We start from the raw sequence: 14,628 nt of genomic DNA on the forward strand, positions 1-14,628 counted from the left end.
CTTATTTACCCTCCGTGTGACCGTTTAATCAAATCAATAACGAATAGCATTCAGAAGTCTAAGATTAAAGTTACTCTAGCATGACAGCAGGGGAGGTCTGGGGACAGTGGGGAACTAACAGTAAAGAGTACAAGAAGGAAGAACAGACTAAAACTGTGATGATGCGGGCACAACTCTTTTTAGAGGGTGAAACCACTGGATTGGATGACAGATGAATTCTATGTCAATACAACGGTTTGTTTATTGTTCAGACTGTATAAACACCAAGCTAGGCAAGAAGGGAGAGGAAGGAGTTTCTTTGTTCCCCACAACACGACCCAGAGCTCAATCCTTAATGAGCAGGCGTGACCCCGTCCCTTGGACATTTTGGTTTTGTTTCTTGCGTCCAGGGGTCAGTGAACGGGCCTTGCCATTATCAGCCTCTGGGACCAAAAACCACAACCTCTAGAATGGGACCCTGGTCCAGCTGTCGCCAGCAGCCTCGTCAGTGTTTACAAAATGCTCATCTGCCCTGCCATCCAATACAGCCTTCTGGGGATGCTGTGCCAGAGATTGCAAAAAAAAAAAAAAAAAAGTGATGATTGTCAAAGGTCAACGTGCATAAGAGGTTTCACTCTTAGGAAAGTGAAAGTTCTGAGCGTGATGGAATCTGAGTGGAAGAGGCCTCAAAGGCCATTGGCTCCATCACCCATGTGGAGCCTGAGAGTCCCCACACTATGTCTCTGGGTGGTCTCACCCATTACGGAGCCGCTCTCACTGGGGGACGACCTACAGGCTCCTTTGTTGGGCATCTCTAGGCACTGAAGCCTTCTCTTTACATGATAGGTGATGGAAGCAACATATCCGGAGATAACTGTGCAACGGAAAGGCAGGGGATCTTAGAAGTGAATCCAGAGAGCTCTTCTAAGTGGGACAGCCCCTGCCTGGGTGTGAGGATGCCATGCCTTGGCCAATGCGTCAACAGGGAACACATGACTTAAGAGGTAAAGGGCATAGAAAGGTCTAAGGAACTCCTGGTACAATTCTAGAAAAGACTATATATATATATAGGCAATTCTGTAGGCTTTAGAATTCGAGAACCCTGTATGTGAACTCTGGCTCTGCCACTCACTTAGAAGCTGTGTGACCATGAGCAAGTTTCCTAATCTCTCTGGATTTCAGCTTCCTCCTATAGTCAGTGAGGCTAATTATGAGACCTACCTCACCTGGGTGTGGAAGGAATCAAATAAAACCAGGTGTGCAAAGTCCTTCCAAACCCAAACTCAGCACCAGAGACAGGGGAACTGTTCACTGGGCTTCCAAGGCTGTCCTCTCTCCAGACACACTGCTCCACCTTCTTCCCTCAGAGGAGATGCTGGGCTCAGGCCACTGACCCTTGAGTTAGTAGCTGAGCCCTTTAGCCACGGAGCCACCATCACTCCTCTCCCAAGGCACTTGCCCCTCACTGTGATCGCTGGGAAGAAACACATAGGATGTCAGCCGACAGACAATGTGTGCTGGTAGCCAACTGGGATTCCACGAGAACAAGGCCTGCCTAGTCCTTCTCGTTTCTTCTTTAAATACGGTTCTGAGCATGTGAGACCCTTGCTGAGTCTTGGTTTCCATCAAACTTTAACCAATGGATTAAATGGTGCCATGCGGGCCAGAAATCACTACAGCTGGGTGGATCTGTAACTGCCTGAACGAAGAGTACAATTAATGGATTGGTGTACACCCGGAGAACAAGCACGCTTCATGGAATGTCATGAGGCTGGTCTTTGTCCTTCTGGGTCCAACATTCCTAAAGGGTTTGTAAGGAGACGGAGAATGAGACAGGCCGGCAAGGCACGTCATGAAAGATGTGTATCTATCTTGTCAAACAATGGGGGAAAAAAATGGAAACAAGGGAGTCCACCTTACATGACGAGGCAAGATCGGTTCAAGAGTGCTCAAGGAGATGGACTGACACAGGAGCTGACACAATGGGCTCGTGTGTTTGCTTGTACACACAATCCTGAGGAGCTGGAACTGACTGGATGCACCCAACAAGAACCACGTGTGGAACGACTCAGCCATCTGTGTGTGCCGGTGTCCAAGAACAGCCACTGGAGGACCCAGGCCAGGCCAGCCACGACCGAGGAACGAAAGTGGAAGAGACACGTAACCCCCCGTTCAAGGACTTCACAATCTAGTAGGGAGACAGACGTGGGAAATGGGTTATTTTGTTTGTTTGTACAATTAGTGCTACGGTGAACAAGGAGTGGAAAGAAGATATCTGCTTTCCAGAGGTGGAGCTGAACGGAGACAGGTCAGCCCAGTAGATGTTGACCAGACAGCCCAGAATGGGAGGAATTGGCTTTCAAGGTGGAATTTAGACCACGTGCAAAAAACCCTGAGGCAAAGCGCTGGCTCTCTGGTCCACTTCACATGACAACTCTACATGCACATTTAGGATTGGAAAGGGGAAGACACAGAGACAAAGCAGGCCTCTGAGACCTCGTGGGGCATCTCACCTGAGTTACCAGTTCAAGTGCACTCCTGGACACGTCGGCCCCTTACCGTAGGTGATGAGAAGTAGCACAAAGTTGAGGTTTTTGAAGAGCCGGACGATGGAGCTTAAGTATGTCGCGTCAGGGGTTGACAAGGCATAGCTCAGGGACTGGGCCCTGCTGGGGGGATATTTAGGCTTCTCCTTGAATACTGAAAGAAGAGAAACAGAGGAATCATTGAAAAGGCCCACGGCCCTGTCGCAGCCAGGCTGACACACAGAGCAGGCGCAAAGACTCCCCAAGGCAAGGTCAGCACGCCTCCCTCCGAGCGGCTCCACAGTCTATTGCTCCATCGTGGCCAATGGGAAGTTGAACTCACTGGCTATCCCAGGTCGTGGCCAAGGGACAAGGAGCTCCATAAACCTCAGCAAAGAACAGAGCACCGAGCTCTAAAGAAAAAAGAAAAATGTAAAAACACAGCAGCAGCACCTGGCTGGACAAGAAGCCCAAGGTAGCACCATGGGATGAATGAGCCCAGTTCGTGGCTTGGGACCAGATCTGCTCCAAACGGGACAGAACCACACTGCCCGGGCTCAGCGCAGAGCCCGGCAAACAGGAACTCACAGAGAGTCCCGGAGTCAGTGAGAGGGATTCCCTTTCCGAGGAAAATCTCGGGGTCCACCTCCAGTTTCTCAGTGTGTGCCCCAGGCGCCTGCCTTAGGAAGAGAACGGAAGGTATGTGGTGTGTGTTTCTGATCAGGAAGGGCCGGGCACAACAGAAGGAACATCAATCCCTTTCCAGTCTACCTCCGGTATAATTGCTGTGATCACTGTCACTCGGCGCCCTGCGTGGCAAATCCGTCTAAACAACTGCTGGATGACATTGGTGTTGTGAGTGACCATCAAGTGGAGACCTCATGGATAACCAGAGGAAAGGTTATCTTGATCCTGCGATCATTGGTCCCTCAACTCAATCCACGCAAGCATCATATGGCCCTTTCTCCTGCCCTCTCCCCTCCCCATACATGAGAATATTTCTACAAGGACAGTAGGGAAAGTTCTGGAAAGGAGATGTACTCTCTCCTGGAAGATCACAGGGGGCTCTTCATCCAGAAATCTCCTTAGCCTTGATTTCAGAATCCTGATTCTTCCCCTCCAGAAGCTGTTCTAGGGCATCCCCTCACCCACCCACCCCCACCTTCTCATCCTTCCTTTTGCCGGTTCACCTCCCCTTCCACCTGAGAAAGCAAGGAAGACAAGAGGACCTGTACAGCAGCAGGTGGCTTATGGCTTTGGGGACGACAAACCAGAATTCCGATAAGATTTTCCACTCTTGCCTTCCTAAGCTACTATCTCTGCTTGATGATTTGGAGATATAGGACAGATGCCATGTAGCCTGAATCTCCGGTTTTCAATCACAAAGAACTAAGCAGGGGTCCTCAAACTTTTTAAACAGCGGGCCAGTTCACTGTCCCTCAGACCGTTGGAGGGCCAGACGCTAGTTTTAAAAAAAACTATGAACAAATTCCTATGCACACTGCACATATCTTAGTTTGAAGTAAAAATACAAACAGGGCAAAAATACCCAGTGGGCTGGATAAGTGTCCTCGGCGGGCCGCATGTGGCCTGCGGGCCATAGTTTGAAGACCCCTGAACCAGGGCTTTCTCTGCTACGAATACTTTTTTTTTTTTTAATGTGGACGCACATTATCATTTGAAACTTGAATTCTGGTTAAGCCACAGTGAAAAGCAAAAATGTCACTTTGGGGACGAAGGTCTGCTGACCCCAGCCGTGGTACTCTGCTAACCCCAGCCGTGGTACTCTGCTGACCCCAGCCGTGGTACTCTGCTGACCCCAGCCGTGGTACTCTGCTGACCCCAACCATGGTACTCTGCTGACACCAGCCGTGGTACTCCCCAGGCTGGTGGATGAAGACGACACTGGTGCCTTCAGATGATGGCGTTAGTGAAAAATATCGCATATGCCACGGTGGAAGGGATTTTAACATTAGGGTGCCTTGCTGTGGAACACAGTCTGTCACTTCCTCAAAAAACTGGGAGCAGAAGTGCTAGGATGACCCAACAGTTCCCACTTGATGTAGACCCGAAAGAAATAAACGCCGCAGGATGAAGAAATGCATGCACGCCCATATTCCTGGCAACCCTACTGACAATCGCAAAGAGACGGAAGTAAACCAAAGGCCCATCCGTGGAAGATGGATACATAACTGTTGGGACCTACACACAATGGAATCATGGTGAAGCCGGGAGACACGACAGGGGTGGATCTGGAGCGCTTCCTGCTCATAGCATTAGTCAGTCACACAAAAGGACAAATCTTATATGAGATCACGGTCCTTATTCTTATTTTTAATCAAGAAAAGGCTTTCCCACTCAAAAAGACAGTTTCATGATTACCAAGGCAGGAGGAGAAGAGAGGGCAGGGCAGGTGACAGATGGGCGTTTCTTGGGTGACAATAATATGCAACAAGATGGGCAAGAAAGGTTTGATAAGTTGTAAATATGAAATTTTACAACTTATATTTTATACATTTTTCTCACCTCTTCGTAAGAAAAAGTTTAAAACCACTGGAGAGGCTGCTTTTCTGAGAGATGCTGACTCGGGTTTAGGCGCGACGTTTTCTTAAATCCTTTAAGACTGTGTTATGGGGCTTGCTTTTCCTCTTAGCAACAGTTCATCTGTGCGCAGTCCTAAGAAGGCTGTCGAGGAGACTCTTGTTTTGTGTTTTCCCCCCTGAAACTGTAACTAACCTTTAGAAGCAGCTTGTGTAGATTCAGATCATTATATTTAAGTGAGCACCCTCACTGAGACTCGAAACTTCATCAACAGAAAATGAATGAATACATTCTGTTCCTCAGATTCTACAGGTCTTCCAATCAAGGCTCTCTGATCTTGCAACGGTCTTAGCAGGACGTCGATTTTTCTAGGTTTTCTAATAGTTGAGCCCATACTGCTTGCTCTCTCGTAAGCTGTCATGAGGCGACCGATGTCAAACGTCCACCATGTGAACCCCGGAGGAGGGAGTTAAACAAAGCACCGGCGGACCATTGTACCACTGGATTGTGGCGCAGCGGCTGAGTGCTCGGCTGACTAACCAGAAGGGCAGCGGTTGGAACCCATCAGCCTCCCAGGAGAGAAAGATGTGGCAGTTTGCTTCCTTAAAGATAGACAGCCTTGGAAGCCCTATTTGAAAACAACAATAACCAAAAAAACCAGACTCGCTGCCATCACACTGATGCCGTCTCCAAGTGGGCTGTGCAGGAGAGTAGACTGCATTGCTAGTTGGGGTCGCCAAGCCTATACATCTTGACAGGTGCTGACAGCCTCGTGTTTCCGCCAGCGAGTGGCTGGTGGGGCTGAACCACCACCACTGCTTAGCTGACTAAACCAGGTCTCCTGGAAGCCCTTCGCAGCAGTTCTGCTCTGTTTTTAAGGTTGTTATGAGCCAGGACAGACTCAGTGCACCAAGTTTGATTTGGGCTCTCTCAATCTAGCGCGGAAGCAGCTTGTGGCCACTTTGTGACCCCCCCTCTCTGCATCCAATCACCACAGCCCATCTGTGCTTTGTAAACCAATCACAGAAAACGCCCTCCTTCCTGATAGCCTACCTCAACTACTTCACCAAACACCAATCAGAATATTGTAACCTACGTTCCTGGTTTGACCTTAGTATTATGGCTGTGCAACTCCGATACTGTGAAGCACCTGACTGATTCCTCTCTGCCTGGTGTTGCCCCCATGCATGGAACTGCGTTGTCCTCAATACAGCTCTCTGCCTTTTCCCTGTGAGGAGACTCAGGGATTCTACTCTTTGACAGCATGGACTGCCAAAAGAGTGGGCAAATCTGTCTTGGAAGAAGCCTAGCCAAAATGTACTTTGGAAGCAAGGATGGGGAGACTTTGTCTCATTTACTTTGCACATGTGATCAGTGGGGAGCAGTCGCTGAGAAGGACATCTAGCATGGTAACGTAGGGGCCAGTGAAAGAGAGACCAAGATGGGCACAGAGGCTTCGCTCACGGGCTCAAATGCAGCAACAGTTGCGGGAGGGTGCAGGCGTGGGTGATGCTCGGTTCTGTTGCAAGAGTCAGAACCCGCTCGACTCTGATCGACACCAGAAAGTAAAGTGGCCGGATACTGTTATCCACAAGCTTCTCACCACCCTGGGAACAGCAATGCCTCGCCCCAAGGCATTCTGCCATCTTTGAAAAGCCACTAGGTAGCCATTCCCAACTCTAGACTCCAGAGAGGAAATGACATGGGGCCGGTGGCTGGATGTGCTGATCATGGCAGAGCCATTTGGTTCTGAAGGAGAGGTCAGCAGGCAAAAAAAAAAACTTTTACAACGTGAGGTGGAGCTTCAAACGTGAGGGGGGAAACTGGTTAACCTTTGGACAGGTGACTAACTGCAAATGACAACCTCTGCCTCGCTGTTTCTTAATTGATCACAGTCCATCTAACATCGCCCAGATGCAAAAAGAAAGTGTTAGGAAGTGCCGTATCTCGTGATGAAATGCACATATATCAACTAGTATCAGTAACCCGGAGGTGGGGGTTGGGATGGAGTTGCACGGGTTACATTAATGGGGGTTCGTTTTTGTTGTATCTTCTCGATTTTCCATACGAGCATCTATGACGCTTGAAAAAAATCATGGTTCAAATATCACAAAAATGTCCTGCTCCAACCCTTTGGAATTGCACAATTCAGTGATGTTAATCCTAGTTGCCAGGCTGTACAATGACTACCACGGTCCAGTTGCAAAAGTATATATATATCATCAGCCTAAACAGAAACCAGTACCTTTGAAGTGACAGCTGCCTGCCCTCCCTGTAGGGCTGGTTCTGTCCCATTCCTTGAGTGTAAATGACAACTCCGTCTAGTTTTATATGTGAAGCGTATTTCCCCACAATGCCTTGAACCACCCTGGCAGCCTTAAAGCCAACGCCCAACAGCTGTTTTGCTGTCCCCTCTCATAAGGGACAGAACTCACGAAGCCTGAGCAGTCTTCTATTGGGAAGAGACTAGGAAGGGGACAAAAACAATTAATTTTTTAAAGAATTCTTAATCCTCTTAATCTAAAGCTGAAACAGAACAGCAGGCAGATGAAGCCCAAGCACCTGCTCGCTGGCAATCGGTGACACTTTTGTCTCTGGGCATTTCCTGCATGCCATAGCTCACATGCACGAGTGTCTCAGCAGTTGACCTTTTGAAGTCAGCCCTACTTTGCTCAGCCTAATCTTTTCAAGGTTCATCGTGCCGGGTATCAGATGACCATCTCTCTTTATGGTTGGCTAGCATTCCATTTGGCTTCTTCATTCTCCTGCTGATGAGCACTCGGGTGGTTTCCACCATTGAGCTTCTGTCAATAATGCTGCAGTGGACATTGATGATCATAAAAAGTATTAAAATGCAGTCTCAAAGTATTCTCAGGAGGTTCTGACATGGTTAGTGTGTGTGGACAATTTCTGTTTGTTTGTGTTTTAAGTGTTTAGAGTAGGGCATTAGACAAGCCTGGGGTTGAATCCAATCTCTGCCCCTAGCTAGCTATGTAATCTTGAGTAACCTAACCTCCCTTCAGCCTGATATTCCTCACTGTTAAAAGGACGGTAACAGTCTCCGCAGCTTGCGGGGATGCTGAGTTGAAAGGCGGTTGGGCTTGCTTAGCACACAGAGTGTTTGGGTATCTTTAGGGCTCACAGTGGTTTCATCAAGAGACTCAGCGGTCTACCCATTAACTCAGGTGAGAGGGATTTAGGCAACAGGTCAAATACGAGTTAATCTTCGCCATCCTCACGATGAAGGAGCCCTGGCAGGATAGGGGTGACAGATTGGGCTGTGACACAGAAGATCCCCAGTTTAAAACCATCCGCCATGCCGAGGAAGAAAGACTGGGCTTGACTCCCACAAACAGTGACAGTCTCAGAAACCCACAGGGGCAGCTCTACCCTGTCCTATTCGGTCACGAGGAGTTGACATTGACTGCAGGGCAGTGAGGTTTGGTTTTTTTTTTTTATCCACACAATGGTTCTCCCATTTGAGCCCACTGTTGCAGCCACTGTGTCAATCCATCTTGCCAAGAGCCTTCCTCTTTTTCACGGCCCCTCCACGTTACCAAGCATGAAGTCCTTCTCCAGGGACTGGTCTCTCCTAGCAACACGTCCAAAGGACGTGAGACGAATGAAGCCTTGCCACCCTGGCCTCTAAGGAGCACCCTGGCTGTGCTTCTTCTAAGAGAATGCATCGTCGTCTTCAAAGTAACATCCTTGCTTTTCAAAATGGACTCATGTCAATTAGTCCGGCTTAACAATTTGAACACCATTACATACCCAACCTCTCATTTCTGTGAACTCTCAAGGCATTCTGGGGCCATGCTTAACAAATGTCCCACCCGAGGCACCTCCCCACGCCAGTCCATTCATGACCTTACCAATGAAGACCAGGATGAGAAGCACTGTGGCCACGCCTCCTATTATGTAGAACATAATGCTGATGTGGTAAGCAAGCTTGTCCAGGTCTTCAATGTTGGGTACCAAAATTGGAGGGACCAAGAACCCGATGGCAATTCCAAGCTGTAGAAGAACAGAGACCATCAGAATTACCAGTAGCCAAGAGAGGACAACATAATTTTAAGGGGACTCCTAATAAAAAGCATCCTCCCAAAATTCAAGTCCTTGGGACCCAAACAGGGGCTGTTTTCTCCCCTCTAGACAACAAGAGAAGTCTTTCTTTTGATTGGCAACTCAATTCACACATATTCCTGTCCTAACTACCAATGCCTATTAGGAAAAAAAAAATACATTCAAGGATCTCAAAGCCAAATCCAAACGCACACAAAGAGACAATCCCATCTTCGTCACCACTGGGAACACCAGGCCACTCCAGGTCATGTTGGGTCCCCACGGTGCACTGGAGATGGGGAACCGAAGTCCAACAGACTCCTGGAGAGGTGCTGTGGAGTCCAGCTAGCGAGGTGCTTCCAGACAGAGCCCACTCACAGGACAAACCGCAGCAACTTCTCCAGCCACACAGCAGCAGTGGCCCTGGCTCACAGAGCAGGAAGCTGAGGTCCGGGTCACTGGGCGGGGTCCTCCAGGGCCCCATTGGTGAAGGTGAAGGAAGTTAAGGAAATCAGCCAAGACTGTACACTTCTTTCCTTCCCCAAAGGAAAGTTCACACCCCGAGACCCTGGTCCAGGACAACAGAATCCCCAGGAGTGCTTTGTCTTGAGAAGTAAATCCTTCCAGTTGGTCTTTTCCCAAATGCTTGCCCCCCACGCTGGTCCTGCCTTACAGGCCTGGTCCTACCCTGCTTGCCTGATCCCTCCGCTGTCTGTCCCTCCACCATGGAATGCTAAGCCGCAGTGAGCGGTTTCACCCCCACCTGCCGGGGTGTGAATGGATGATGGGTGGCTTCCAGGGTAGAAGCCTTCTCCAGCCTCCTGAATGGAGTCTTGCGATGGAGGGACCTACAGAAATCCCAGCTGGAACGTAAGGTGTAAAATGTCCCAGGCACCTTTCAGATGGAGGGAATTGGCTTTGGAGGGACTTTCCCACCTGCCGTGCAAAACCAAAGCATGGGGATTAGACTGTGAAGTTCTGGTTCTGGAGCTTTGGCTTCTTCCTCCTCCAAAGACATATTTCCTCCCCCTGCTTCTGGAGCGCAGTGTTGGGTGAGAATGCGTGGCTCATCCCCCAGTGCCTAGTTTCATGGTCTGTACCATAGCGTTGTTGTCCTTAGAGGCCGTCCAGTCAGCCCTGATTCGCAGTGGCCTCATGCACACTGGATCTGACCATTGTGGTCCACGGGTTGGATCTCTAGAAGTGATCACCAGGCTTTTCTTCCTAGTCTATCTTAGTCTGGAGGCTCTCCTGCCTCATAGCAACACATAGGCCTCCACTGGCAACAAGTGGTGGCTGTGCATTGAGCCTGGCTCTCTCACATAGAAGGTGAGCATTCTACCTCTGAACCCACACGGTCCTTCGTTCCGTAGTAGGTACTCAGTAATGTTGGCTGGCTGGATGGCTGGATGGATGGCTGTGAAAAATTTTGTCTGCACAAACTGGGATTATCCACAGGTCTGCCCTTCAGAGTCTAGGTTCTTCTGACAAATCATATTATCCCCACCATGGTAGAAAGTGTGTATAGGAGAACATGGAGACAGCAGGATGCCCTATTATTTCTTGGGATCTACTGTGTATGGGGCATCTAATTTACCTTTTTTATTTAAAAAAAAAACCTTTACGACAAGGGGGAAGATCATGTTCAGCACCTGGCCAGAGGTCACAGAGCGAGCCAACTCCAGGACTGCCGAAGAGTGTCCCTCTCCAGGACGGAAAGCCAAAGAACCACACTCACTGCTACTGAGTCCATTCTGACTCAGCACCCCTACAGGACAGGGTATAAACTGTCCCTGCGAGTTTCTGAGACTGTAGTTCTAAGGGAGTGGAAAGCCTCATCTTTCTCCCACAGAGCGACTGGTGGTTTAGAACTGCTGACCTTGAGGTTAGCAGGCCTACATGGAACCACTGTGCCACCAAGGTTCCAGGAAGGAAGTCCAATTCCTTCAGCCTGCCATCCTTGACCTTCTTCAACCTAGTTTCATATTGCCTTTCTCGTTCCATCTCTTCCTACCTCTCCCCCAAATCTGTGCCCTGCATGCCAGCCACATCGGACTATTTACTACTTCAACCTTCTCACCATCTGCTCCTTCCTTTATCCATGCAGGGTCCCTGCTTGGAAAGCTTTCTCTTTTTTAATCTTTTGTTACCAAGTTAAAGTTTTGTTACCAAGTTGCCCTTGGTGATCCTAGGAGGGCAGGATCTCCTTGTCATAAACATCTCTAATCCCTGGATTTTCAGCTGTTTTTTATTTCTGTGGGAAACAGAACTGAGAAGAGAGTGCAGGAGGACAAACTCTCAACATTCAGACATTAAGGAGTCTGGGAGGCCAAGGCTCCCGTGGAGGAAACCTTCACGTTCATGGGCTAGAGATGTGTCCCACTCATATTCTCCTAAGTAAAAGTTATTCCCCATGGTGTCTCCCCATAATGTCAAATCAAAGGTGCGGTTTGCAAACACATGGTCAATGACCATCCACTTGGAGGTCAACTGCTTGAAGGTTATCTGCCTGAAGGTCATCAGCCATCAAGAGCAGGGGTCCTCAAACTATGGCCCGCGGGCCACATGCAGCCCGCCAAGGACATTTATCCAGCCTGCGGGTGTTTTTGCCCTGTTTGTTTTTTTACTTCAAAATAAGACATGTGCAGTGTGCACAGGAATTTGTTCATAGTTCTTTTTTAAACTATAGTCCGGCCCTCCAACGGGTCTGAGGGACAATGAAGTGGCCCCCTGTTTTAAAAGTTTGAAGACCCCTGATCTAGAGCAATCAGACCCTATTGTCTGTCTCTGTTCCACCCTGAGTAGGACCCATTCCCTTCTGGTAAGGATAATGGATGGTTCCCCTGAAGAGGAGCTCAGAGACATCTAAGGTCAAGCCGACTCAGGGATGACCAAGGTTGGGCTGCCCTTTTGACTCTAGAGCCCGCCCATCTTGTTACCTATATGCTTTCCTGCCACGTATGTGCCCCTAGTGCCTCCTCTTCCTATTGTGCGTACACCCCTAGTTCACCCACCCATCACACGGATGCCTAGTGTACAGCCCCTTCCTGTTACATATGTGCTTACCATGGCCTGCATGGCCGAGAGTGTACAAGCTATGAGAGCACATTATGCATCTCTCCATGTGGACCTGGCTCATGAAGCCACACTGCGAAGGTGAGCACTTCTTTATCTTGTCTGATGTCTCTTTAATTTACCGCCTCAGTTGCACAGCCAGCCCTTGGACCCATTCGATTGTGGGGGCTGGTACCCCACATATTTCTTTCCTTTTTAAAAACACTTTCTATGTCGTCTAATACACACACACACACACACACACACACACACACATACACCCATAAGGAGGCTTCAACAAATTTGTAGAAAAATGGAATTAGAAGAGAATGCAATCAAAGAAAAGGAAACAATCCTAAGAGCAGCACTGGGGAAAAAAGAGCAACTGCATATACGGGCCCACCGAGAAGGGCATGTTCAGACTTTTCCATTGAAACCGGGCAGACACTGGATTGATAGTCAACATTTTTAAAGAAAACAAACAAACTGCCAACCAAGACCCATATCCAGTAAGGTTATCCCTTAATGAGGAGAGAAATGAACTCATTTTCAGAGAAGAGAAAATGATAGGAGTTTGTGAAAACAAGACCACTCTTATAAAATTTCGAAAGAAGCTCTCTGGGCAGAGTCAACGACAGCAACCTAAACTGACATGCAAAAGGCCTTACGGACAGCGCATCCTGCTTGCGGAAGACCCACAGCGAAACAACTACACGAGCCGAAAGAAGGCGTCACCGAGGACGCGGCTGCAATGCAGACAACAGCAGAAACAAAAAAGGAATGAAACCAGACCCATACCTCACACCATGTACAAAAACGAGACTGAAATATAAACCCTCGAGCCGTGGTTCTCAACCTTCCTCATGCCACGACCCTTTCACACAGTTCCTCATGTGGTGGTGAACCCCCCAACCATAAAATCATTTTTGTTGCTACTTCATGACTGTCATTTTGCTACTGCTATGAATCAGGTGACCCCTGTGAAAGGGTTGTTCAACCCCCAAAGGGGTCGAGACCCACAGGTTGAGAACCGCTGCCCTGGAGCCATAAAGACCATCGAAAAGAGAGACAAACCTAAGGTCAAGACACTCAAGACAGAAACATGATAGACGCCCGCACCGTAGATGACAACTAGAGGCCGTGAGTTTCCTAAAATGTGGCATTTGTGCACATGCAACAGCTTCATCAAAAGAATTAAAAAGAGAACCCACAGACTGGGGAAAAATAATTAGCAGTAATATATCAGATTACTTTCAAAAACCGATGGAAAACTATACCCCCTTAATAAACAAATCATCCAATAAAAAGTGGACGTGAGACATGAATACAGTTTACTAAAAATGACATCCAGGAGGCCAACAATCACACGAAGAAATGTTTGCGTTTGTTATCAGTAAGAGAAATAGAAATTAAAACAATAATGAGCCTCACACCAACAGTCACACCGAAAGTCTTAGTAAAATTGTTTTTAAAAACCAGAAAGTCATAAATGGAGCATGTGGAGAGGCTGAGACGCTCATCCGTTGCTGGTGGGCTTGTAGAGCTGTACGACCCCCAGGGAACCGCTGTGGCACCTCCGTAGACAGACGCAAATCCCTGATGATCCTGCAATCGCTCTGCTTGGTATAAAGTCTAAAGAAACATAGACTAAAACACAGATAGGTACGCACCTATAATTATGGCAGTGATTCTACAATAGCAAAAACATGGAAACCATAACAAACCCTGGCTATAGAGCATTGGCTCTCAACGTTGGGGTCCAACGACCCTTTCACAGGGCTCACCGAAGACCATCGGAAGGAACCTAGACACCGCTCCTCTATCTGTCCCCTCAGATGCAGATATGCCCACCTACGAGTACCCAGTGTGAAGACTATTACCCATGCTACACCATGCTTCAAGATGAAATTTCATCTATTTGTAATTAGAAATAAATAGTTCACAATATATAATTACATATTGTTTTTGTGATGAATCACTATGCTTTAATGACGTTCCATTTGTAACAATGAAACTACATCCTGCAGATCAGATATTTACATGAAGATTCATAACAGTAGCAAAATGACAGTTATGAAGTAGCAATGAAAATAATTTCATGGTTGGGGGTCACCACAACATGAGGAACTGTATTAAAGGGTCACAGCATTAGGAAGGTTGAGAACCACTGTGTGGTAGTCACCTAATCTGGTGTCGATGTAAGGATTAAGAGCGTTGGGGTGGAGTCTAGGCTGTCAATCTGGAGCTAGCCAATGAGACTTCTGTGTGGGCATGGCCTTCTCCTGAGAATTCTGGGAAATCTGATACTTCTCTCTCTCTCTCTCTCTGCTACTCCCTGGGAGACATTGTAGAAGACAAGCCTCATGGATGCAACCAGACCTCGGAAGCCACAGAGAGGCCGCTGCCAGCACTGAGATGCTTACAACGCCACTGGACCCAAAGACTTTCTACCCACTGGCTTATGATC

General features: G+C 48.2%; 1 protein-coding gene across 1 annotated transcript in view; it reads right to left on the reverse strand.

The window, feature by feature from the left end:
* FLVCR2 (FLVCR heme transporter 2) overlaps positions 1-14,628 on the reverse strand; it is a 63,635-nt gene that overhangs the window by 21,221 nt on the left and 27,786 nt on the right. The window contains exons 2-3 of the mRNA XM_004699043.2: positions 8,918-9,059; positions 2,539-2,679 (exon numbers count right to left, since the gene is read on the reverse strand). Of these exons, the coding sequence (XP_004699100.1) occupies positions 2,539-2,679; positions 8,918-9,059 (283 nt within the window). The remainder of the gene's footprint in view (positions 1-2,538; positions 2,680-8,917; positions 9,060-14,628) is intronic.

The sequence above is a fragment of the Echinops telfairi genome, unplaced genomic scaffold, assembly GCF_000313985.2.
Source record: "Echinops telfairi isolate 266 unplaced genomic scaffold, ASM31398v2 ScPeMD7_18;HRSCAF=68, whole genome shotgun sequence".
NCBI classification, from domain to species: domain Eukaryota; kingdom Metazoa; phylum Chordata; class Mammalia; order Afrosoricida; family Tenrecidae; genus Echinops; species Echinops telfairi.